This window comes from Halichoeres trimaculatus, unplaced genomic scaffold (genome assembly GCF_033239565.1).
Source record: "Halichoeres trimaculatus isolate MK-OKI-2021-1 unplaced genomic scaffold, fHalTri1.1 fHalTri1_scaffold_9, whole genome shotgun sequence".
Taxonomy (NCBI): Eukaryota; Metazoa; Chordata; class Actinopteri; order Labriformes; family Labridae; genus Halichoeres; species Halichoeres trimaculatus.
The window spans coordinates 882402-909233 of NW_027437188.1; the positions used below are offsets into that span (position 1 = coordinate 882402).

The 26832-nt window shown below is 42.1% G+C and overlaps 1 protein-coding gene across 6 annotated transcripts in view; it reads left to right on the plus strand.

The window, feature by feature from the left end:
- Positions 1-26832, plus strand: part of LOC141797518 (chloride channel protein 2-like) — a 219147-nt gene that overhangs the window by 178907 nt on the left and 13408 nt on the right. For 4 of the 6 annotated variants that reach the window (XM_074678954.1, XM_074678955.1, XM_074678957.1 and 1 more), the window contains 4 exons: positions 1684-1795; positions 7406-7476; positions 8069-8143; positions 24407-24445. In XM_074678954.1, the coding sequence (XP_074535055.1) occupies positions 1684-1795; positions 7406-7476; positions 8069-8143; positions 24407-24445 (297 nt within the window). The remainder of the gene's footprint in view (positions 1-1683; positions 1796-7405; positions 7477-8068; positions 8144-24406; positions 24446-26832) is intronic. The other 2 variants (XM_074678958.1, XM_074678960.1) reach the window with 1 other exon arrangement.

A 26832-nucleotide genomic window follows, 5' to 3' on the forward strand; every position in this document is an offset into this window, starting at 1 on the left:
GCTGATGGTGCTTGGTGGAAACAACACGTGTAAAAAACAATATCAATAAGTTACATTTATACATTGCTGCCAGAGGAGGAAATGAGTGCGTTAAGTGTCCACAGCTGCATACTCAAAATCCAGGCTGATTTGAGTACATCATCCTGGTACTTTTGCATACTCATTTTTCGCATACTATGCATACTGTTTTTCATTTTGACGCAGTTTACTCAAAATTTTGAGTATTTGAGTATGGAAGTATGCGATTTGGGACGCACTAATTGACTTGAATGGAAACCTCTCTGATCCTCCTGCTGTGACAGATGGAGAGGGACTGCAGACGCATCTAGTGTATTTCAGCTGTGAGTCACAAACAGGAGCAAAACTCAAGCTACACAGAGCTGACCTTGAGACAGAGCGGACAGGGAAGGCAAATAATGCACAGTTCTTGGTTCTACTAGCAGCTGCAATCCATACTAAGTGAATGCAGCTGCAGTTCAAGCAGTGAGCAGAAAAAAATGTCCCCAAAAGGTTATTTAAAACCTGAATTATGAGCACCTGCTTTAAAGTGTTGAAATGTTCCTACTTTAGAGCTTCTGTAAGATGTTAAAACGGGTTATGACAGAAACAAATAGATACTGATGCTTCATATGACATATACAGGCAAAAGAGAGCATCAAAATGAAGACTGAATATTTTGTATATTTATATTTACTGCCTAAAAATGCTGCTACAGGGTCGGTCTCAGACAAAGATGGTGGTAATCTGCCAAAACAACCTTTTATGAAACTTTCTATCTTAAAGATTTGAGAGGATTGATGTGTTTGAAACAGTGTTTAACGTGCTTAGTACAAAATCAGCAACAAGGCAAAAGACATACTTTTCCCTCAGGGGGGCAGCAAAATCAACACAAACCAGAGCTTCCTCACAGGAGCACTGATAACATGACCAACACTTCATCGTGACACCACTTATGTGATGTTTTGAATCCTCTGACGCATAATAAAGACAGTCCACCATCCACCAACAGCAAATTTGCAGATCAGTTCAGACGAAATGGATTTTTGTTCTGTTTAAAAACAGAAAAGGATAAGCTTTGCAGAAACTCCTTCTAGCTGATGTCTTCTATTAAACTGGAAACGATATCAGCCGAGTGTATCAGCCACATTAATTAATTCTCAAATTGGAAACTTCACAGATTTATGATATTCCTAACTGGTCTGACATAAGCATTTGATGTGAGTGGTCTCGTTTTTGACACCAGGAGGAGGAAAGAAGTCACATAACTTCAGCAGAGATACTTTTTAGGTCATGGAAATGATCGCATGGGAAGTCATTGAAGTCATGAAATTTAACATCAAGGCTAACATGAGAAACCATCTCAGCTCTCAACTCCTGCTGGTTACTTCTCTCTGGGGATTTTTCCTTTTACTTTGTTCCCCCTTTGATTTTCACCCCAAAGAAGTGCAACCATTCGTCTAATGAGTCCACAGACCGGGAGAGGGGTTCATCTCTTAGGCAGGATGTGTGAGTTTTAAAAGCTGTTTCTTACCAACCTGTGTGTGTGTGTGTGTGTGTGTGTGTGTGTGTGTGTGTGTGTGTGTGTGTGTGTGTGTGTGTGTGTGTGTGTGTGTGTGTGTGTGTGTGTGTGTGTGTGTGTGTGTGTGTGTGTGTGTGTGTGTCTTTGTCTGTGTCCACGTACAGATCTCTACTGAGGAGTCCACCTTCAGCCCCATTCGCCCACTCCCTCAAAAGCCACTCAAACCTGCACTGAAGAGACCGTCTGTGGTGGAGAGACCCACTGAGATACCCACCAGTAAGAAAACATGTTTACTGACACACACACACACACACACACATACACACACACACACACACACACACACACACATTTAAACACACTAACAAATAATCCTGACACACACATAAGCGTTTTGGACAAATGAGGCAACTAAAACAAAAGACAAAAAGTATTGTCATAGAGCCATGAGGGGTGCCTCCCTGCTCCTGATCTTACCATCTCATAACATCGAAAACATCTTAAGGTCATCCTAACATTGTCTCTACATAAAATTCACACCATATTAACATCATTTTTGTGTAGTTTTCACAGCGTCTTTACATGAACTTTACATCATCCTTACATCACCTCGCAACATCTTCACACTATCTTTATAATAACTTTACAGCATTTTACAACACCTTTACATCATCCTGGCAATAACTTCACAGCTTCTTTACAATAACTTGACATTATCATCTTTACATCATCTTGACAGCAAATTGAAAGTATTTGTACATATTCTTTACACCATATTAGATAATATTTACACATCTTTACTTTTTCATCATCAATACATCATCCTCACCTCATCTTTACATCATCTTTAGTGTCTAAAGTATCTTAACAATATTTTCACTTTACTTACATAATCTTCACTGCATCTTTGAAGTATCAATACAGCATCTTTACACCAACTTTGAAACATCTTTAAGGCATCTTTACATTATCTTTCCCTTTGTCTCCCAAAACTCATGTCAGGCTCACACAGTGTGTACTTCAGCTTGAAACAAGACAAAAACACAGTTTCTCTTTTACTTTGTGTGGTACATTTTTTCATCATTTTAACATTTGTGTTAATTATTGAGTTTTTACTGAAGCTCATAATGTTATTAATTTTGAAGATATGTATTAAGATCCTAGAGAAGTAAATGATTAGTTTGCCTTCTTTTTGAAGGAGGCTTGTATAAGGTTGAGGTGTAGCTTTGCCTCGTTGATAAGTGACCAGCCAGTGAACAAGCACGCTCAGCTCTCTGTGGCTGCAGAGGGATCAATGCTCTCACTTAAGAAAGCTTATACTGAGGAAATATGACAACACTTTAAAGGTTTGTTTCAAAATGCTCTTCTGTTTCCTGCCACAAGGAAACATTTTTTGTACATTTTTCTTTGGACAGGAAGAAAAATGTCTACCAATAAGTGTAGTAAAATACCTTGTTAATACTTAGAGAGGAAGAAAAGAACCAAATCCTCATTATACACCTCCTAACCAGAACAAAGGACACAAAGTAAACAAATGCCAAGCAAATTGATAAACCATGGCTACACACTTTCTCAAACTATTGTTGGCAACTCTTCCTCTTCTAGGACACAACTTTAACAGATTGATCACGTTTAGGGTTTTAGTCTTGTGTGAAAAGGAGCTGTTTTTACAGTTTGTCTGATGAGCATTAATTTGATAAGAGGTTTCGGATCGAGTGATAGGATGAAGCAAACTGAATAAAACATTTTATGGTGAGGAGTTGGTCCACTGTGAAGTGGGATCCCTCATTTTCAATGAGCAGAAGCCGTTTCTCATCCAGAACAACAACTCAGAGAATATTCTCTGTTATTTATCACACTTTAAGCCATCACTGGGACGTTTCTTGACTTCTTCAACTGCTTTGTTTCTGATTTGGTTTTTGACTGTTGGACTTGTTGCCGCCTTACTCTGGGAGTAAAAAAAAACGCGAACTTCCTCCACACCGCTGTGCCTCTGCAGTTAGCAACCTCCTTGCTACAAGAGCTCTCTGCCTTACTAACCGCACAGACCCATCAGCACAAAGCTGTAGAATAGATCAGGGCTGAGTCGCATGGATTGATCCCAGTAGAGATACCCAGTGCCAGGGTGAGGTTGTTGCATAGCCATTCTTGGATATGAATTGGCTTATTTAAAACTATAATGACAGAAACCGTGTTTGAGAATTATATTGCTGCGTGGTTTGGTCCTGCGTCTTATCTGCTAATATTGTGAGGTCTGTTCTAAAGAAGCTCTATAGAATCAGAGCTATGTAAGAAAAGTAGCTGACGGTGAAGGAGCTCAGTCTGGTTTGTGTTTCGCTTCCCTCCTGGTCATGTCAGACTCACAGTTTTTGTTGTGTGGCAGCGACATCAGCTTTGTTCTCTGAGTAAATATTGAATTCTGTTTTGGTCTGAGAGCATCCGGACTCTTGATCTGTGAGTTTTCTTGTGGTGCACATCTTGGATTGTGTGTTTCTTCAGGCAGCGATGGCCCAGGAGGTGTTGGCTCGTCTGCTTTCTTTGCTTTTTAGTTTGTTTGCTGGTGTCTACTGGTTTCAGAGCCCTGGTTTGGGTTGCTCAGTGTGTCTTTTTTTTCTTGTCTCTCAGACTCTGACCCGCTCACAGCCTTTCTGATGCCTTCACTACTGAAGGTCAAAAACACAAACATCTGCACTGAACACAGAACAAACAGCAGAGCTGTTACAACATGAACACCAGAGTCCGTATGTGTACAGGTGGACGCTACTGGAGACTTTTGGGAGAGGGTTGTGGCCAAGGGGATGAGGGAGGTGCATTGTTATAATGATAAGTTTTTGAGAAAAAGGTGTTTCCATTGCACTTTTGCAATAAACTTCAGTATCAAAACTTCTAAAGAAAAACACTACATGAAAGCATAAAAGTTTTATCAAAATGTGAGAGATTTTTGAAATTTTGGTGTTTCCATTACCATTTTTAATTGCAATATGTAGGTGTTTCACAATTCCAGGGGTAATGGAAGCTAGGAATGCACTGATACTGATCTCAATACTATCGGGTATTGGTGTATTGGTGCCCCTCACAGCTGGATTGGTATCAGTGGAAAGGGGACGATCCAGGCAATAAGCTCTACCTTTTTTTTTTAATTGGCGCGCTTAGCTTCTTGATTTGGAATGTTGCCTCTGATGCACTTTCTTTGTTTCTTGCTGCATTGCCAGTCTACAGGGTATAGATGTTTATAGTTGAATAGAATTCCTGTACAATTTTCCTTTTACCCAAAACATTATCAGTCTTATCCCACAGTGGGGGATGCAGGTTATTATTTAACACTGTTATCGGATTGGGATCAGTATCAGTATTGGTATCGGTATCACTCAATACCCAAAGCCCAGGTATCCGTATCAGTATCAGTATCGAAAGCAGAAAAGTTAGATCCCTGCATCACTAATGCGAATGCAGCTGGTGACCAGGGTCCGTCTGCAAGTTCAGTCATTTCACAAACAGGACATTAGTCCTAACGTTCTGTTATGGAACGGCGTGTTTAACTGCGGTGTTAGCCCCATACACGAGTGCAAGTAATTGGCCAGTTAACAAATTGCACCATGAAAGAGATGCAGGTGCAGATTACGTCATAATTAAGCGGAACCTCCTGGAAAATCCATCAAACAAACTCAAACTGTGCATGCCTACCACTCATAAACAGTGATAAACCTGGCGAGCACTGTGACTGAGAGAGGCTCAAGAAAAAAAATTTTGGACAGAGAAATAGAGATGTTATTACAAGAATACACAAACAGCTGTTATCAGTGGGTTAATCAGGTTAACAAAGAGAAAGAAAAAGTTTTGTGATCTTGAATAGAGTAAATGGGTGTGGTGTTTCTGAGCACACAGCAGAAAACCTCAAGAATAAAATCTGTAATATGAAAGCTGCTTTGTGGAACAAGCGCTGCAGCAATGCCCCAGTATCTGGATAAATAACTTTTAAAGCAGTTTATGAACTCAAACATTTCACCACACACATTTTGAAGGACCCAGACACATTAAATCAAAAAGCAAATCAAACTTATGACACTGAAGGTGGCGAGCCTCGCCGGTTTACCTCCCTTATCTCATCTGTTCACTGAAAGAATGTGTCTCCTAAATCTAAATTTGCTGTACGGCTACACATCGCCACCTTTCCAAAGGATTGTCCACTGTCTTTGCATATTTTGTCTTAAGCTGTAACGTATTGCACGATGTCTGCCTTTATAGCTGAACAGGCGCTGTAACCCTGCCGTTAGCGCCTGTAATGGTGGGATAAACCTCCATTGAAGCAAACGCTCCTCTGGGCCGTTAACCTGGCTCATGCATACCACTAATCAACTTTTCTTCCACCGTTAATACAAACGGTCCGTTTTCCCCTGCTAATGGCTTGTCATGTGGGTCTCATGTTGTCAGCCTTTCTTGTTTCCTGTGGTTCAGTCATGTGCGTTGTGTCTATTTAATCAGCCCCAGACCTGATCTTTTTGAGGACTTGTTTCAGGAAGAGAGAAAAGCAGGACCAGTGTCCTTAAAAACCATATGAACAGAGCTGTTAAAGGCATGTCCATTCTTCTATGCTCATAGTGACATAATTTAGTTTATCTCAATATAAAAAGAATCCCAAAGCCCTACAACTTTTTCACTGTTTATAAAATTAGACAACATGAAGCTACAAGCTGGGATTGATAAACTCCTGTTCAGGAGGTTTGCTTTTTTTTTTTTTTTTTTTTTATTAAAGCTGGTTGACAAAATAGGTTTATATGGATTTTTTGATTAGCTTACAGGCTAATCAAGGCTGCTTGTAGACAGGAGCGTTAAGAAATAGCTTTGATTTGATACAGCATTTATTTCAAGTTACGGTTTTTGGTCTCAACTCCAGCGTCTTTAATATTTTGTGTTTATTTGTTTTTGTGTTATGTTTTTTTTTTTTTTTTTGTTAATACAGGTTTAATTTTCAAACATCATCCCTTGTTCATCCCTGTATACACAAATTAAGCAGAAATCATTAATTAAGAAATGTATTATTTTTAGATGTTGGTAAATGTTTTAACTATGTTACGTTCATGTCTGTGTTGGGTTGCAGAAAGCTCCTGTTTTCTAAAAGTATATATTGACAGATCCTCTTAAGATACTTTTCTAATACACCAAACATAAACATATTTAGTGCAAAATTGTGTGCATGAAAAGTGTTTATATTGTGTGCACAAGATATTAGCTTTTGCGCACAATATAAGTATACTTAAGTAACTTATGCACGACCTGTCCACATAAAATAATGATCAAACTCAGCATTAAAAATGACCATTTCCTAATGTTGGGTTGGCAAAGCTGGGATTCTTTATCAGAAAACTCCAAGCACAAGAAGGGATCATGACAGACACACAAATAGCTACAGTAATGCCCAGAGAGGGCGCCAAAATCAACACAAGCCAGAGCTTTAAGTGGTCTAAAATTTTAACACGTGGTGTTGGATAGAAGCAGAGGAACCTCTCCTCTCCAATAAGTAATGATAAAACTTTAAGGAAGAGTTTCTTCTACTGTTGTCAGACCCATCTGAAGATGATGACTGTCTCCATCTAACAGTTTGAGGATTTGTGCAGTTTGTGGGATCTTATCAGTTTCTGTTTATGAGCTGAATTTAAATAGCAGTAAGTCAGTAAGAAGGTTCAGAGTCCTCCTGGAACTAGATCTCCATCCCTGAGGCTGTAGCCAAACTAGGCTGTTACAGATGGTTCAGCAGTTGTTTTAATGCTCCTCTAGACCGGATCAGTGAGATGAGTTATCTCCAGCAGAAGTCTCATCACTAGAAATCCAACTGGAAAAGATATTTCTTATTATTCCTCTGTTTCAAATCTCTCTGTCTGTCCTCAGGTCCCAACGATAACTCAGGCATCGCTTTAAAGAACCTGTTCTGTGCCAGTCCAGACGCAGAGGGCCTGGAGGTAAGAGCTCTGTCCTCAGATACACCCCAAAAAACACTGGCATACACACACACACACACACACACACACACACACACACACACACACACACACACACACACACACACACACACACACACACACTAACACAGACACACACACACTCACTCACTCACTCACTCACTCAGCTGCTGACATCCTGTTGTTCACACATTCTGTACACCCACACAGTCCTATGCTATCTCTCACATACAGTCCTTCACGCTTGACAGTACAGTACCTCCCACACAAACAAACGCATTTACAGAGTGCGCACACACATACACACACACACACACACACACACACACACACACACACACACACACACACACACACACACACACACACTCACACACACACACTAAAACCCAGTTTGCTTCAATGTAAAAGCATGTCCACTGCGTCTTGGCCTTGCACCAAGTCAGGCGTAAAGGTAAAATCTCCTCAGCTCTGGAGTCACATTGCAGTGTTTCAGCGTGGCGTGGCAGAGTTTCCTTTGTTTAGTTTGCTGAGCCATCCTGACTGTGCACTTGTTTTTAACATTGTATGCTTGTCTCTGGTCACCTGGAAGAAAAACAACAACGTGGAGAGCCCCTCTTCTCCTGAGCACAGGAGACCCTCCAAACGAGTCCGGATATCTGTCGTGGTAAGAGCCACCAATCAGGGCTACCGAAATGCCTGGAATCTGCCTGGCAACAGGCCCATCAGCCAATCAAGCAATTATCATCTCACCATTCCATTCCAGGGCTAATCCCAAATGCCGATGAACTGAGACCTGGGTTAGCCAAAGCCCGTCTGTGTCATCGTGCCGTTAACTGTTGAACATCCTCCTCCTTGTACAACCTGTGGCCCCGCCCACTGACCTGCCACTGTCTCTTTTTGCTGATTGATCAGGGATAACACCGTGATCTCACTGGTCAGAAGCTGCAGAGCACATTCAACAGCTAAGATTGGTTGATGGATAAGAAACCACTTTATCTAGTCTGCATCTTCAGCTGACATCTGAGCAGCACTTTAAACTGAGGACTTCAGTCCCTCTGAATGATGACTTTAAAAAGACTGAGACAGAATTTTAAAGAAACACCACAAATATGCCGAGTTTTAGTGAGGTTGTCTCAGTATGCGCTATGATTTGGTATCTGGTTTAAATCTAAACATCATATGGACCTTAAAAGTTGTTTGTTAATGATAACTAGTTAGTTGATGTAACAAGCCGTCCATCATTTTAAAAATACGGTAATTGGTTGTCTTCAGCCACCGTTTGTACTCTATGCTTTTCTAACTATATGCATTCCCTAGAAATGTGTGCTCACCTGTTCAAATGATAGTCTACCAGCTGGAAAACATGACGTGGCTGAATCGTGGTCCAATAGTCTACAAGGACGAGGCTGTTCTAACAAGCATGCTGTGCTTCCTTCATCAGCTGAGTCACCCGAGGCGTCCAATCAGTGACCGCCTCCCAGGGCAGGCCTCGTCCTGCTCCTGGAGTGACCAGGCTCTCATTGTATCTGTGATTGAGAGGAGCGAGGGGATGGGGAGGATAGTGCTGCCGTCACTTCCTCGGTGCAGGCTGCAGTAAACATCCAGACAGGAGCAACCTATCTCTGCATTAGGAGTGGCAGGAATTTGAATGACAGGGTTTCAGTAAGAGTTCAGATAAAATGATGATGTATGACAAGTCCTGGAGGTATTTTACCTCAAACTGGGATGCAACCTGCCGTCTCATTTTCAGCAGCTGTACACGCTCCAGCAGTGATGTCTGCCAATCAGTGAAACAAGCGTGTGATAAGGAACGGAGAAGAATGATATCATGATTCGAAGCATTCAGCAAAGCATGAGAAATGTTAAGACAACATCAATCTGACGAATCAAAGATGATTGAGCAGTGATTGATCACATCTTCAGACCCGGTACAGAAACAGGTTGGGTCTTTGGACACTTGTCTGCATCAGTGATCTGATTACAAATCAAGTGTGTCAATCCCTGTGCTCCATGTCTATTTCTCATCCTGTGTAATGTTGTGTCATCCACTAGGAGCCTCCTCCCAGCCTAAAGGGTTTCTTTGCGGTGAGCACATGTCCACATGTTTTCTGAAAATGTAACCTTTCTTTGTCTCGATAAATGAAGCACAGAAGGACTTGTGTTTTTTAGAAACCATCTCTGTAACATGTACAGCTGGTGAATCTCACACTGATATGAAACAACCGCTGCCCTGTGCGGAGAGAAATCTTTGATTAGAACTCTCGTTAGCTTTGTGTCTTGGCCTGGTTGACTGATGAAAGTCCCAAACATCACTTTGATATTAAAAAAAAAAGATTCAAGTCCAGGCGATTCTTCATTCTCAGTCATTAGCGTGTCAGAGTAACTCTATTAGCTCTATTAATGATTTATTTGTGAGGCTCTTGAAGAGCTTCATTAGTTTCATGTGTCAGCGACAATTATTGAAGTCTGTACACATTTTCAATCATTCACAGGCAGAGAGGGATGCTGGGACATTTTTCATGCAGCGCTTTGAGGTCTGTGTGTGACGTTGTGGCAAACAGCTGATTAATTACTCTGTGGAGTTGTGTTTTTATATCAAGCAGAGCACCAATTAAATCCATCCAGTGAGTTACAGACAGTTTTTAACACCGGCATCATCCATGATTATTCTTCCTGATGTAACTTTTTGTTTTGTTAAATGATCAGCTACTGCTTTGTAATATTGCTTTACAACAGTTACACCTCCTTGGTTCTTTAACTCAATCTGTGCAGCAGCAGAAGTCAGACTTGCCTAAAGGAACTAGAAAAAAAACAAAAAAAGTCACAGGAGGCGTGCTGAGGGTGTTTTTTTCATTTAGTGGCGTACAATATGAACCCTGAGGCGCATATTTCACACCATGGCAACACAGCACTCAGGGCGAGCTGCGCAGCAGCAGAAAGACCTCCGAGATGTATCGGAGTTGAATGACGAAACTGGTTTCTTCATCTGTGGTAATGAAACAGATTGTTAAATAACTAAATGGACTGTTTCACACATTTTCAGGGGAAGCAGTGCTCATTTCATGCTCCGTCTGCTTTTTCAGGCAACATCTGTGCAAGAACGCAGCATGTTTGCTGTCTGCAGCTAACAGATCTCATTGATTGTCAGGGCGGGGTGCTGCTTTAAAGGCCAGAGTTTTCTAAAACTTCTGAGAAGCATTTAAATGAAGCAAGTGTTGCAAATCGTTTTAATCTGAATGATATTCAAACGGGATAAGTCATCTAGTTATTGATTCCTCTCAGCGTGTCATAACAACAATCTATCAAACCTTTTACAGCAGGTAATGGGTACAGCACAGCGGGCATTCTGGGACATTTAGGAGAGTTGTTGTCAATGCTCTCACTGCAGTGGATGTTAAGTTGGTGATGAAGCTGATTTAAGAGAAAAGGTTCAACAGATAAAAGTAGGATGGCCTTTGCTCAGCACAGAGATCCGTTCACATTGAAGAACTGGACACATAATGAGGCGCCGTCTCATTCCTGGCATTTCATGAGGATGGTTTCATCGTTCAGTCAGCTTCATCAGAAATCCTCGGGACAACTGCACCACTTACTGCTAATCTATGTTAATGTAACCTTTCAGTCGTCCTCTGAGATACTGGTTTGGATTTTGCCGGTAAATCTGGAGGGTGGGAGACATTTATTAAGATTGAACGCACTGAACAGATCATTAAAATGTGGTTTGGTCACAGTAGATGGGATTCCTGGATTTGTTCGATTCTTGGAGTTTTTAGGCTTTATGTGACAAGATTAGATGAACATACTCAACAGTGTATGTGGCAGGGTTCTGCTTCTGTCACAGTGAAAAAAATAGCAAAAAGGTCATCTGGAAATGTTTATTCTGGTTTCGTCGCCATATTTCTCTTCAATACTCGTGCACTTGTGTAGCTCTTGATAACCTGCTGACACACTCTGAAACCAAGATATAAGAGCATTAGTTAATAGGGCTGGGACATACGCTTTTTTCCTGATTTAGTTCTTTATGATGCTTGGGGTGCTGATTCGATTTAAATTGGGATTCTTTGATTTTTCCAATAGTTCAGATTTTTTTTTGTTTTTTTAACACCTGACCAAGTAAAATAGTTGAATGATGATGATGATTATGTCTACAGACTATATCTGGAGCCATATTTTTTTAAAATGAACATCAGGTGTGTGTCAGTTTGTAGGATTTATTCAGGGGATCTGACATCTCAAGTTTTTCCAGCCAAGCTGATAAACAATAACTAAAATAAAAAACTTGCATTTGTAACAAAAATCTGGAGAGAAAACACAGTACTGGTTTTCTTCAGGTGGTTTAATAGATCCTGGATAGTAAAAATCTGGATTTCCAAAACCAGACAATTTTTGGATTTAACCGTTTTTAACAGCTCTCAGTCCATGAACAGAGAAGCTGTTTGTTAACCTCAGGGCCTCCTGTATGATCCAGTTTTTCATCAAATGGTCTGTCCATGATAGTTTCTAATGGCTTTCTTTTGCACGTGCAGTGGTGTCAGTGACACTGGTTTGTCAGATTTGCCCACATGGTGCTCAATATATGGTAAGCTCCAGGACAGTTGGTACATTATGAGCTCAGAGAGTTTTGTATGTGTGAAGTGGGCCAGGAGCATGGTAGTCATTAATGCCTCGCAGTGAGCTAATTAGAAATGAACCCCTGCAGCAGCACGTGGTGTGTGTGCAGTACATTCAGCCTGGAGGCCTGTTCCCCCTGTCATCAGGAGTTATTATTAACATTAGCAAGTGTAAAAGTTCACTCTGATACTATTTGTGCTGTTGCTATGATCCCCAGGCTAGAGCAGGAGAGTGAGTGTGTGTGTGGGTGTGTGTGTGTGTGTGTGGGTGTGTGTGTGTGTGTGTGTGGACAAATGTATTCAACATTTCTTTCTCCTCAGACTGGGAAGTAACACCCCAGCAGAGGACAGGAACGATGTTATCAGTCCTCTGCTCCTTTTTTCACATCCATTTACACAGTTATCCTCAGTGATGCTGGGTTTTTATTCTTTGTTTCTTGGTTGTTTTTCAATTTGTGTGACTTTTCCAGAGCCCTCCCCCCACCTCCCCACCTCACCCACCTCACCCACCTCCCTCTCCATCCAGCTCGTCTGTGAAATATTGATGCTGGGTAAATGACATCAGTAGTCTGTTTCAGAGAAATGATGCCGCCCAGCCTCCCAGTCACTCCTGGCTGTTTTTCTCATTATTTCTCCCCACTCTTGCGTCTTAGTAATGCCTCCATGCTTTATTTATGATAGCTTGTGGGCAGGTTTTCTTTTGGCACCTCGCCCCTCCCTCTTTTATTTCCTCGAGCTTCTTTTCTTACCTTAGATTGTGGCAGAAAATGCGTCATTCTCTTTTTCTTGCCAAATACACACTTAAATGTCAACAGGCATACACACAACCACGATGTGAGAGTAAAGACCAATGGCATCAGAGTACAGAAGTATCTGTTGTCTCATCTTATCACCTTAAAAAGATTGTGTGTGTGTGTGTGTGTGTTTGTGTGTGTGTGTGTGTGTGTGTGTGTGTGTGTGTGTGTGTGTGTGTGTGTGTGTGTGTGTGTGTGTGTGTGTGTGTGTGTGTGTGTGTGTGTGTGTGTGTGTGTGTGAGCCCCTCACCACAGCTGTGCTCTGAGTTGGTTTTTCTCTCCACACTCTACTCATCAGTTTCACCCACTGAGAGTGGAGAGTGAAAAATCTTTGCCCAGAAACAAAACCATATAAAGGAATTTGATGAAGCCTTGCTGTTGTTGAATAAACGTGTATTTTATGTCGTCCACGTTTGACAGATAAGTCAGAAATTGTGAACAAAGTTTCGGCGACAGAATGGCAGATTGAAAAAGCTGCAGGTTGTGTTTTTGGAGGAGGTGAAGTTGAATGTAAGAGCGAATAAATGACTTTATGCAACTTTCATAAACCCTGATGAAGCAGAACTTCATGACTCCTGCAGTAGTGCTGTGACTACCTGCTGAACTCCACAACTATCAGTGATGTAGGACAATAATGAGCGAAGTCATCTGGTCCCTCCAACTGCCGTATGCCAAACACACATATAGTTGGTTTCGTCAGTCAGATGTACATTTTTGGGGAGATGTTATCATCAATAACTGTAGAGTACTTCTGTAGAACATACTTTAGTGTCATTTCCTGTTCAATACAATGTTCTCTCATATCTACATGAAGACAAAGGAGCCCAAAAACTTCAGGTTAAAATCCAATCCATGGCCCTTTGCTGTTCGTCATTCCATACTCTATCTCATTCCTGTAACACTGTGCAAGGCGAAGGACTCACATGTGAGACTCTCAAGGCGGATTTAAGTCAGTTTAATCAGAGCACGGGTCAAAACACAGAGATCAATAGACAGGCAGAAGGATCCAAAAACGTCAGGCAAGTCCAAAAACTGGGTGGGAAACTATTGAGACTATTCATGGCGCAGGAGTAGCGAAAACGTTGGCAGAAAGACAAACTAACAAGGAAGGGAAGGAACTGGGGAGGAGTAAACACACCAGGAAAAGAGAGACAATAGGTACAGGTGAAACACATGAGCTAATCACAGACATGGGAGACAGTCTGGAGGAGGTGACCTGAGATGGCACACAAGGTAAGTAACTATAAAACAGGAAGCACAAGACAACAGACACGAGGATGATAAAAAACAAAAGCAGAGACTTAGCAAATCCCGTGGGCATGACAATTCCTAGATGCGTTCTCTATCCAAGAGCACAAAGTTATCCTGAAAAGTGCTGAAGGGAGCCAATGAGTTTGTTTAATGGCAAATCAGATCCCTTAAAGCATGTCCCTGTTAACAGGTCAAGCTAATTTCTCGCGGGTATTGAGAATCATTTTACCAGTTTACTTCCAGTAAACGGTGTCTGCTTATGTAACCCTCGATGATTTAAAGCATATTTAAACATGCTTATTGGAGTAGATCAAAACATATATACATTAAACAATGGTAATCATACAGAGCACAATATAAAAATAAAAACAGTTGTACAATATGAAATTTTTATTTTTACTATGTATGGAAACTTATTGCCCACCCTGCAGAATACAAAACACATTTTTATACCAGGACAAAAACACTTGTGAGCTTAATATGGGCTCAGATGGGGTATCTTTTGTTTTTGGAGACAGCCTTGAGTGGACACTTGAGGAACTGCATTTTCCTTTTATGCCTGCACGGGCTTCATTTTTCAGCACTGGTTGCCGAGATAAATTACTAAAGTTAGCTCACCTTAACTCCAGATTCGGCATTTTTTGCACACCTTGATGTTCTCTCTCCTCTCCAATGCACCTGTCCCATAAAGTATGTGTGTACAGCTCCTTTTTTTAGGATAATGAAAAATGAAAATCACCAGCTCTCTGTAAAGAAAAGCGTCTGCAAACTGGACACCAAGCTGGCTTAGTTCTCAAAAGGTCTAAGCCGATAGATGGTTCCTCCTCTATTTTTTACCACCCAGGGATGAGTGTTGAAGGAAATGTGTAACAGGGTAACAGAAGGTCACAAGTCCTGGTGTTGTAAGGATGTCTTCAAGGTCCCATATTCTGCTCCTTCTCTGCAGTTTAATATTGATCATTGATGTCTTCATGAAATGGTAGAAACATGTTTTGGTCCAAAAAGCCAATAAATCCAGCACAGCAGCATTGTTTCCAGGCTCTCATAGCCCCTCTGTTCAGAACGCTCTGATTTAGTGGGCGTGGCCTTCATATGTAAATGAGCCACAGCTGATACCGCCCTGCTCTTCCACGTCACTGAGAGTGGCGCCACAAGCTCCGAGTGCACAATGTTTAGAAAACAGAGAAGCTCATTTACCGTAACATTACAGGCTAAAACAACAGGCTAACCGCAGCTACAGTTAGCATCCTGAAGCTAACACAGAGACAGGGGGGACACTGAGGAAAAGCTCTTCCATCTGCTCCACAGCACACAGCATTTAAAATACTCACATTTCCAGGGTCCCAGGTTTGTCGGAGGATGGTTGGTAATGCGCCTGGATTCAGGACCAGTCTATTGGCTAGCCCTCTGTTGGACTGTCCAAAGTTGGAAAAGCAGTCGGCCGTGAAGTGACTAGCACACACATGCTCAGTTTTACTGAGTGTAGCTGGAACATTTCCCTCATAAATGAACTCTAGACACTTAGGGCTCTAATTTCGTGGCGCAGCGCAGGGGGCGCAAGCCTGCGCAGTGCTAATTTCGTGCTGCGCACCACCGTGCACTGACAATTTGACAATTTGGTAGACCGTCTGCGCAGAGATGGGTGTGACGGCGCGCCAGGGGAGTTGACGGCGCACCAGGGGGAGGTGTCAGCAGATTCATGTTGGCGCAGTGACAATTTCGTGCCAATAAAGTGCGCTGAAAGCTCGCCAGCTCCAACCTGGTCTATCCTCGGCGCAAGGCGGAGCGCACCCCACGCAGCTGTAATTTGGTGACAGGCGCACATGTGCGCACATGTCAACAAAGCCTCAGAGGCAGGTTTCCAGAGTGTCAGACACATTTTGATGCAGTAAACAATCACAGCAATCACTATTTAATGTAACTGTCTGAACCAGCATATACATTTATATCTATATTAACTGTCCCATCACATCTGATGTCAGATTAAAGCCATTTGTCATAATGGAAAGTTAACCTGACGGCAGCTGGAAGTTTGATGCACATCTTACAGTTAAACAATAAACAGCCTTAACATCTGATACTGAGTATATATCTGGTTCTCTCATTTCATTTAATTCAAAGAAAAGAGGGAGAGAAAAGACGAAGAAAAAAGAGACAAAATAAATGTATGTCACTCAGGATTTACCCGTGATTTCCCATATTTCTCTGTTTTAGTCTTTATTTTTAACCTGATCTAAAAAGATGGAGTACATTATTGTAAGGAGGATGAGGTGGAGACACTGGGAGAGTATACAGTATGTCACTAAAGGCTCTGCTTGGCGATGACAAACCAGGAGTGCAGGTGGATCAAAAGTATTCTGAATGGATAAGCCAGCTGTGTAACTGCCTCTTAATTTTGTTCTCCTATTAATGACAAAGGAACAGATTAAATCTGTCCAGGGAGCTGGCCCACATGGTGACGCGCGTCGTGTCTTCCGATGCGCCCCGCTGTCCATTGACCTGCTGCAGGCACAGCGGCTCTGACCGTCTCCGCTACCAACACTCTCTCCGTGGTGCTGAAGATCACTCAGACCAATCAGACGCTGCACCTCAGCCGCAGGGCATTTAAAGGCGAGGAGAGGCGCTCATTTGATTGGTGAAAACAGCGCTCGGCTGTGTTAAACCCACTCACGGCTTTTCTCCTCCCTCTCTGCCATTTGCGCGGAGGGAGGCGTGGACGCGCAGCTCTGCGCTCATGTGCGCCTGTACTGCGCCTCTCTTGGCACTGCAGGAAACTTGCAAAGTGCGCCGGTCACGCCCTGTGCGCACGGCAAAGGCTGGCGCAGGGCAGGTGTGCCTGCGCCTGCGCCTGATCTACGTAACTAGAGCCCTTAGTCTGTCTTCTTCTGAGATGGGAAGCTTGTGCATGGAACTATGTGGCTGTTTACAGCCAAAAACAGCCACACTCCTCTCCCCGCTGCTGGAGAGATTTCAGTGGGGAGAGGAGTGGGTGGGGAGGGGTTCAGAGGTATTTGCTCTGGTGGACCAATCAGGTCAGACTTGCTCCTGATTGGTTCGAAAAGGGAATCACTGATGTCTGCAAACCCAAGAAATTCCAAACAGCTCGTTTTAGGTCAGGATTTTACATTCACAAGCTCTACTAAATACAGGTTTGATCATTAAATATCCCATTTTGTGGGCTGGGAGGAAAGACAAAGACCCACAAATTTCACTAAAAGACTTGTGATGGGAAAAGTGATTTTTGCATAATATGGGACCTTTAATAGAATATATCAGAGTGGGACACTTCATATCAAAGATTGACACTGATCATTTGTTTAAAGACGGTCGAGTGTTGGCACTCTCTTAATGGGTTAAACAGGTGCCAGTTATAAGATGTAAGACACTGACTCCATGAAAAACGTCCTTCAGGAATCTGACAGGCAGAATATTCAGGGGACAGGAAGGGGTTTCATTTCCTGAATGATGCCATACGGCGCAGAGGAGATACTCAGGGAGGTGTGTGTTATCTGAGGAAGATGAGTGTGACACAGCGAGTGTAATTTGTTTAGAGGGTGAATTGATTTGTTGCTTGATATCAGGGTGACTAATGTGCTGGTTTGAAGACAGTAGAAACAGGTTTTAGCTTGGCATGGTTCTCACTAAAAGCTGTTGTGAGAAGATTCAAGTTTGTGTCACTTTTGGCGGCTCCTGGTAGTAAAGATGTACAATTAGTAGCTTTACTTATTTAAACATGTCCCAAACATCAAGGCATTTTCTTTCACTCTGTTCTCTATAAAAGATGCTATGAGGAGGATCTGTTTGAATTGGAGCGCCTCACCACCCTCTAGCTCGTACTCTCTCACACACACTGTTGTAATGACTTTTAGCAAAGTGTGTGTTTGTTTTGGAACAAAATGGAGATTGGATCCAAGCAAATTTTCTTTGTTCAAGTCAACTTTTTACTGTATACAATGCACCGAGGTAAGATATTAATCAGCACAGTCACGTATCTCTACGGTTTGAAATGTGACATCAAGCAAATGTTGTAGTAGTATTTAGCTCAGCTGGCAGCCCGGTGCTCTGAGACATGTCTGTAATGTGTAACGTTAGTGAATCCTGGTCATGTCCTGCCAGTCATCTACCAATCAGAGCTAACGTAACCTCACTCTTCATTTTATTGATAGACTCTCAAGTTTGAACAGACCACTGCAGAATAACTGCTGCACGTGGGTTGGAGTCAACATTAGCACAAACAGGTTAGCCCTTTAGGCTTTAACTTTTGCTCTATCTCTCTCCTGTTTCTCTTTCTTCTGCTCTTCTGTCCTTTTTCTGTCTGACAGTTAGGCTCCAGTGTCCACCAAAATTATCGGACTCTTGTTGAGAGCAGAAATAAGTGGAAATTGAGGACAGCACCACGCTCTGTCTTCCCATTCTTTAAAAAAATAATAAAAAAAAAACACTTTGTGGTCTTTTCAGACTTCAGCTCCCCCTCACTCACACTGCGCTCTGCTCACATGCTCTGTTCACAGTGGTTTTGAATAATCTCAAGTTAACAAGGTTGGCAACTTTCCCAATAGTGCTAACACTGCCCAGTCTAATCTCGTTGATTCATTGTTAATGAGTTTTTCACAATCATGCCCAACAATATGCTTAGATATATTGATACATAGTTAATAAAGTTAGAAAGCAATGAGCAAACAGTGCATTGGCAGCAGAGAAATCAGCTGTTAACTGCCTGTACATGAACAAGAAGTCATTATTTCTGCAGAGCTTCTGTATTGCACTGTGAGGTGCATAGACTACAGTCTTTAATCCGCCGTTTACTCAGGGTCACTATTTTTAATCTGAAATATGTAATATTTCCATGTTTATTTGCTTCAAATGCTGGAAAGTAAACCCAACTTTTCCACACTTCCTGCTCACTCCACTCTGGTTTGATTGTCCTTAATGATGATATTCAGCAGCTGGTGAAGTCCTGAGCAGTTCAATAAGATGCTCAGATAAAAACGTAATAACATTTGAACGTAATGACCAAAATGAGCAGCAGCAGCTCGGAAATCAGCCGTTAACAGCCTCCACATGAGTGATAAGTAACCACTGCTGCAGTGTGTGCACCGTTAGATGTTGGGTAAAGACAGCAGTAAGTGAAACAGACATCACAGTATTGAGCTTAAGCACGAGTGATAAACTTGATTGCCTCTTTTGTCATCACTGTACCAACTGAAGCAGCCTCTCTGAAGATGGGGAGCAGGACACTAATGATAATGATGCTGATGTCAGGGAGTCCACCCACATGGAGACAGGCTGCTTCCCACAGGCGCTGCAGAGCATCAGCTGCATCTTTAACACTTCCACACCAATACTCTGCATCCAGACTTGTCTGATTTATCTAAACCCACTTTTAATCTATTAAAAATAGCTTTTCACAGGGCAACTCTGTGACTTTTACTATCAAGTACATGCAGGTGTTGTAAGGTTACACAGCCTCTCTAATTTAAACATGAGGTAACCTGAGCAGTCAGTGTTTAGGTTGCAGAGCAGTCTACACTCTGTGTTTGGGCCCCCTTTCTTGGAGTAGAAAGACTTCCAAGACTGTATCTTAAAGCAAAGAAAAACACAGGAACTGGTTTCTTTTCTTTTTGTGTTCTGACAAAAACGGATGTTTCTCCCATCACTATCTACAGCAATGATCACTCCATGATCTCTGATGTCACGTTAGTAAGAGGTGGAGGGAGAGGAGGGGACAGACTTATTAGTTATCATTTGTAGTAATAATACTCAGGCATTGCGTTACATTTAAATCAATGTAAGCTTTTCCATTTTAAGAGTGGACTGTAAATACAAAAATGGACGTCATCTCACTCAGCTCGAAGTGAGATCGCCACAAAAACTGCTCCCCCTGGTGGCTGGCTGAAGTATGGGTCAACTCTGTCTCCCCAGTCATTCCAGAGGGGCTGTGGTCAAACTTAAAAAAATTAATGCACCTGGTAGAAATGTTTCTCTCATCCGTATGCTGTAGTGATATGAGGATATTATTGGGTTGCGCTGGAGTTTTGTCTCATTAGTCACTAGAGGTTAAAAAAGAGGCTTATGTCACGTTTAACGATGATTGACAGTTGAAGTTCCTGTATACTTTTTTCACAGATTGTAAAATATTTCAGGACGGAGAGTCAAGGAGAGATTAGACAATCACAGAAAAAAAACAATATTTCATTTCTTCATCTAGCTCCACTTGGACACTCTTAGACTCCCTCATAGTCTCTACTGTGCAGACTCTGGCTACCAATGGCTGCGCCTGTGACAGGGGTATTTTGGCTTCAAAACCGTACTACGGTAAATGGAGGAGCCACTCTATATACATACTACGGTTTTAAGAGTTGATAGAAATATCCAGTTTTGAAATGGTCTGGTTTGCCTCCAGCCTGTGGGTCTCCAGTATCTCTGCCTGCTTGCACAAGACCTTGTCATATCGCCATCTGTACCTACCCTGTGACAATGCGGACTGGTAGCTGCAAAGGATGTGCTTCAGGGTCAGGTTTGGGATGTTGCAGAGCTTGCAGTAAATTAGTGTTAGTCACAAATCAAATCAAATTAATAACCTTTTTAGATCCATTTCACAAAGTTTGCTCCGTGTCTCTTATAAAGTGAAAACTAAAGTAACTGCAGACCCTAACTGTATGGATTATACCATGTGCATCATTGCTGAAGTTCAGTCGTGTGTAGTTCAACTTTAGAGATTACCAGCTGGGTCCAGCTTGTGCTGTTGACACAATGTTTCAATTACTCAAGAGCACAATTTAAAAAAAAATGTTTGTTTGTTTCTTTCTGTATCTGCAGGGGCCATTTGTTAACTCAGTAACTTCCATGGATGTGTCATTTTTTTCTCAGTTTGTCAGTCAGACTGGAGCAGAAAGTTGATGATTGCTTGTTTTTGAGCTGGAGGCGCATCAATGGCTGATAACTGGAGCTTCAGGCTTTTTCCAAGAGAGCTCATGGTTGAGTTTGCATTATAGTATTCCCTCCAAACCATGAATCCTCTGTGACTTCATTGATAAGAAATCATTCTTTAATCACCAACAGCAGCGAGATGCTTCAGAAGACAGAAGGCTGGTGCCCTCAGGGTTGTTGATGTTGATGAGCAGTTAGTAAAGAGTGACATTGTGTGGATCTCCCTCACTCATTTATATCTTTTTGGAAAATTTTTAAGCAATTTAGATTCCTATCCTCAGACCTGCACCGATCATATTGGTGCAACTTCATCTTTAGGTTTGGCTCATCTGGAACCTGCTTTCACATAGCTAGAACCAGCCAGAGCACCGCCTCTCCTTCCTACTGTAGCCGGAAAAATCCACATCTTCATCTCAACAAAGGCACACTCATCAATATCAGCTCCAGCTTTCCCATACTCCTGCAGAGAGTGTGTGTGCCTGTGTGTGATACAGCCATAGGCGCAAATCCTGGGGGGGACGCAGGGGTCATGTCCCCCCCTTCCATAAAGTTGTCCCCCCTAAAAAATCCAGTTGTAATTAATTTTCTAATAGTAACGTTTTTTTTTCAATGGTGTAATACAAGTCATGCTACTTAAAACACAATGACTGACGAGTTTAACTATTGAAAGATCACACACACACCCCTCCCCGCGGGATCCTCGCAGTGGTTTGATCCAATCTATTTCTCCCGGCACCTGCGCACACACACGCACACAAATAACCGCATACAGACAGAGCGGAGGGTCGCGGTCAAGTAAGTAGCTTTCACTGAAAGACTTATCAATCATAACTTCACTTGTTAAACAGACACACCGAGAAAATGAAAAGCAAATGTCAACTCCTTTTTCCGAAGTCTGACAGTATGCTTTAAAAAAAAAAAGGCGCTGATTAAGCCTCCATCCGATGTGGTGCGCACACACAGACACAGACTACAGAGCGCCAAGGATCGTGATTTAGTGCATTAAAACACTGAACAATTTATAAGTTAATTATCACACCATTTTCTGCTGGCTGGCAAACAGCCTCTCCTTTATGATGCAAAGAAGGCTGTGACAGATAAGACAGACAGGTGACATGCTGACATTCTCGTCCTCTCATTTATGACACAAATATTAAAACTATTTAAGATGCCTCTAGTGAGATAGAGGCATCTCTAGTGAGATTTATGAATTCATAGGTGAAGCCATTATTTATTAAAGTCTTATGTTCTATTCTAGCTTTATTGATTTAAAAACAAAGTAGTTATGACTTTGACGTAGATCTTGAATGGATCCAGTTTCTAATTCCATTCTGACTGTTAATTTTAACCCCTTATTGTCCTCCAATTAAAATCAACACTTTTTCCATTAATTTGTATATAAAATACTAATTATTGAGTTCATAGTGTTGTGGACATGTTGCTTCCACATTCATGCCAAAACATTTTTTCATGAACTAAAGGAAAAATTAAATCTAGGCTGATCATCCATAGTTGGGACTAGTCACTGTTTAATATCACAGTATAAAACAACACAGCAAAAAATATAGCATTTATTTTTGTGTCCCCCCCTAGGAATCAGTCTCTGAAATGTTACTGTTTAATGTCCCCCCCAACAATGAAACAGAATTTTCGCCCCTGGATACAGCAGTCTTTGGAGGTAGATTGTGTGTGTTCCCTGCTGACCCAGTCTTGGATGGGTGCCACTGAAGGGGTGGTCAGCTGGGGGGAGGGAGAGATGGATCGCTGCAGGAGGAAGGAGGGAGGAGACGGAAGAGAAACAGCTTTCAGCAGAGCAGGCAATGCAGCTTCATCTGCTTATTGTCAGCTCTGCTGTCTGCTTACACACACACACACACACACACACACACACACACACACACACACACACACACACACACACACACATACAAACACACACACACACACACACACACACACACACACAAACACACACACACACACACACACACACACACACTCACACACACACAAACACACACACACACACCCACGCACACACACACACACACACACACACACACACACACACACACACACACACACACACACACAGTATATTCTGTACATGCACAGTCCTACCTCTCTCCTCCCCTCTGTCTTAAAGAAAATCCCCCTCCTGCAAACACACAAAAAAACACACACACAAACACACACAAACACACACACACACACACACACACACACACACACACACACGCACACACACACACACAAACACACACACACACACACACACACACACACACACACACACACACACACACACACACACACAGTATATTCTGTACATGCACAGTCCTACCTCTCTCCTCCCCTCTGTCTTAAAGAAAATCCCCCCTCCTGCAAACACACACAAAATTTAAGAGAAGATGAGTGATGTCCTTGTTCATACCCTCAACCTCAGTCATGCACAGAATGATCTGTAAGTGTGCGCGTGTAATTGTTTGTGTGCGCGTGTGTGTGTGTGTGTGTGTGTGTGTGTGTGTGAGTGTGTGTGATTGTGTTTGTGTATATTGGTTTAGTTTCATCAACTCCAGCACGTCTGGCCTCTGCTTGCATAATACTACAGTAGAGCACCGCTTTTTATCCCGCGGCAACAGTTGCTAGGGTTACTGACAGGTCGGCAACCACAGCGATGAGAATAAACGAGCTCAGGGCCCCTATCATCCCCTGGGTTGTTCACACTCTGGTTTTCAATGATATGAAAAAGTAAAAATCTTTTCTGAAGCACATGAACACACACACACACACACACACACACACACACACACACACACACACACACACACACACACACACACAAACACACTTCCTGCAGCAGCGTTCCTGTGCACTCATATATATTGCTGCATTCTCCTCAGGGTTGCTGGTTTGACTCCAGCTTGTCAAACAGGCCATCACTTCTGAGCCGTGAGCCCTGAGCGTGGCGCTGATCCATCATGATAACGATCATCTGCTCCGACATCTCATACATCACATCCCTCGCACTCATTAGATGTACTGTAGTCACTCCTTTAGTCATGCACTCCATCCCTGCACATCGGTCTGAAGACAGCGGCACCGCGTAACACTCAGGACGTGTTGCACGGGTGATTGTGTGTTTTCAGCGTGAGCTTCCAGCCTCAGATGTAGACCTGGGAGTGAGGCTGTAAAAACAAACGTTTACAGAAATAACCCCGTGGACTCCATTGTTGTCTTACATCTGTTGACTCTTCCATCACCACCTGTGCTATTGTTTTATTTTCTTACTGTATACTGATCTGAGCCTAGTGTAATGACTCATATCGCCTCTGTCTGCAGGATGATGGAGATGTGGAGGATGACATGACGATCAGAGAGGTAAGGCAAACAGCCAATCATATCACTGATATATAACAAACACACAGACACAACCAGGAAGATCACACAGACAATGCAACTGAGCTGCAACAAGTGGTGGCCCCCCTGCAAAAGTGAAATTACCATCCCCTAAATCCTGTGTACATCAACATTTTTTCTGATGGTCACAAACAAACAGAGTCTATCTTTAAGGTCTGACTGAACTCCATGTGGCCTGTTCATAGGCTGCTGGTCTGAAGCTAAAGCTCTGAACATCCTGCAGAAATTCAACAACTCTTCAGCTGACGTCTTTAAATGAAAGGATTAATCAGGATAGGAACATGTGAGAGTTCAGAAACACATCAGAGGACAAGAGACCAGGTTAAGGTGAGGAGGTGGATCAGAGAAATAGTTCAAGATGCAGGATCAGAAATATTTGGGTCTAAAAACGTAGTCTGAGGTCAAAATAGAGTGAATCTAAAACAAACGATCCAGATTAAATCCAGATCCAGATCCTGCCATACAACCATCCTGACATATTTTCCCCACATCGCCCCCTAATGGAGAACATGTTCCTTAGTCAGAAGCAGGGTTTGCTGATGTTTACGCAGCACGTAACACTGCAAACAACTGACCACTGATCATCTGGGATCAGAGACACCTGAGGGACAGGTGAGCTTTGCTTTCATCAGTCTGTCATGATGGAAAGAGGAGGTTAGAGCAAACATAGACTGACTTTTACAGAAACAGCGTTCAGGTGTTACTTTTAGGGTTACACAGTCCTTTTAGTTTTATCTCATTCCCCTCAAAGTGTCAAAACGGGGCTTTTCAGATACAGGACTCAGCACCGTGCAATATGTATTTACCTTTAGGGTTAACACTTAGTATGAATATAAGCATAACATAAGAAGAGAAGGCTAACAAAATCAGGAGTTCTAAACTCAAAAAGAGGGAAACATAGAACGTACAACAGACAGTAACTGAGGTTTTCAGTAATGGTTTGTATTGAAAAGGAAAACAAAATGAAAAAGAAAAATAAATGATTAAATAAATACACAAATTTAACTGCAAAAATTTTTTTCCAGTGGTTTCACCTCACTTCTCTAAACTCAGCAACTGAACAAAACACTCAGTGTTAGTTCCTTTACTTGATCCGTAATTATGATTGTCCACAAGATTCAAAGTCTGTAATGTTCAAAAAAAAAAAAAAAAAACTTTGTTTTCCGTTCCAGACATACAATAGTCCAAAAGGCTGGGAAATAAAGTCTTCGTCAAAAGGGAGTCTTATCTGTTATGATTACATAAAACATCAACAACATTTACTCATCGTCTTTTTTTTTTTTTTTTGAGCCCCACTCTGGAATATAGAGATAGTTTCTCTCCCACATACACACAGCAGTCACACTCACACTCACACTAGCACATGGTAGCCAAACTTTTATTAGCCTTAGCTTACCCATCAATACGTTCCCTTTAACTCACTCATACTGCAACAGACAGGCCAGTAGATGAATGTGTACAGAAAGAGATGAATGCCAGTCACTGCGATTCATTTTTTCAACTTACTAATTCCACTGTATAGCAATACTTTGTACGTCGTCTCATCTTGAATCACTCAGCTTCAGAGTATAAGTTGAATTACTCCACGTGCCATCCTACTAGCTTCAGCTTTTCAGTTTGTTCAGACTTTTTAACACCATCAATATTGCGAGACATATAAAAAATGTGAGATCAAATGAACGGGAAATCAAATAAACAACTGGTAAGTTTTAATAAACTTTACCTTACCATGCACATTTATCTTTATGAGTAAGAGGCAAAATGACTGTGACCGGCGTTACAGCCACATGTAGGAACAGGGTTCCTCGGGGAACAGTTAATGATCCCTGACTGTATGTTAAAAAGCACATAGGGTTGAGTCCTCGTGTGCACCTCATGACACCACACCACCACATATCTTCAAGTTCCTTAATATCAGCAGACATACAGATTACCCTGAAGTGGTATATTTTTGGGTATGACATCATCCATAATTCATCCATCAACAGCACCTCTCATTTCCTTTCTGTCAGCCTCACATCACTCACACTTTCTCCCTCCATCCCCTCTTTCCTCCCTCAGAATCACTCATCCTTCACCCCCCATGTGTCTGTTCTGTCATCGCTCCTCACCGCGCCTCCCTCCATTCACCTTTCTTGCTGCCCGTCCTCGTAGGTTTTGTGTGATTTATGGAGTCATTCAGAGAGGTGCCCAGTTCATTGATTGTCTATCTGAGGGAGGAGATTTGTCAGGAGGCGTGTGTTGGGGGGATGATTTGATGCCTTTGTTTTTTGATTAGTGACTGACAGCCAGCATAAAGCCATCATCCGCTAACAGGGCTCATTATCTACGCAGTGAGACAGACGTTA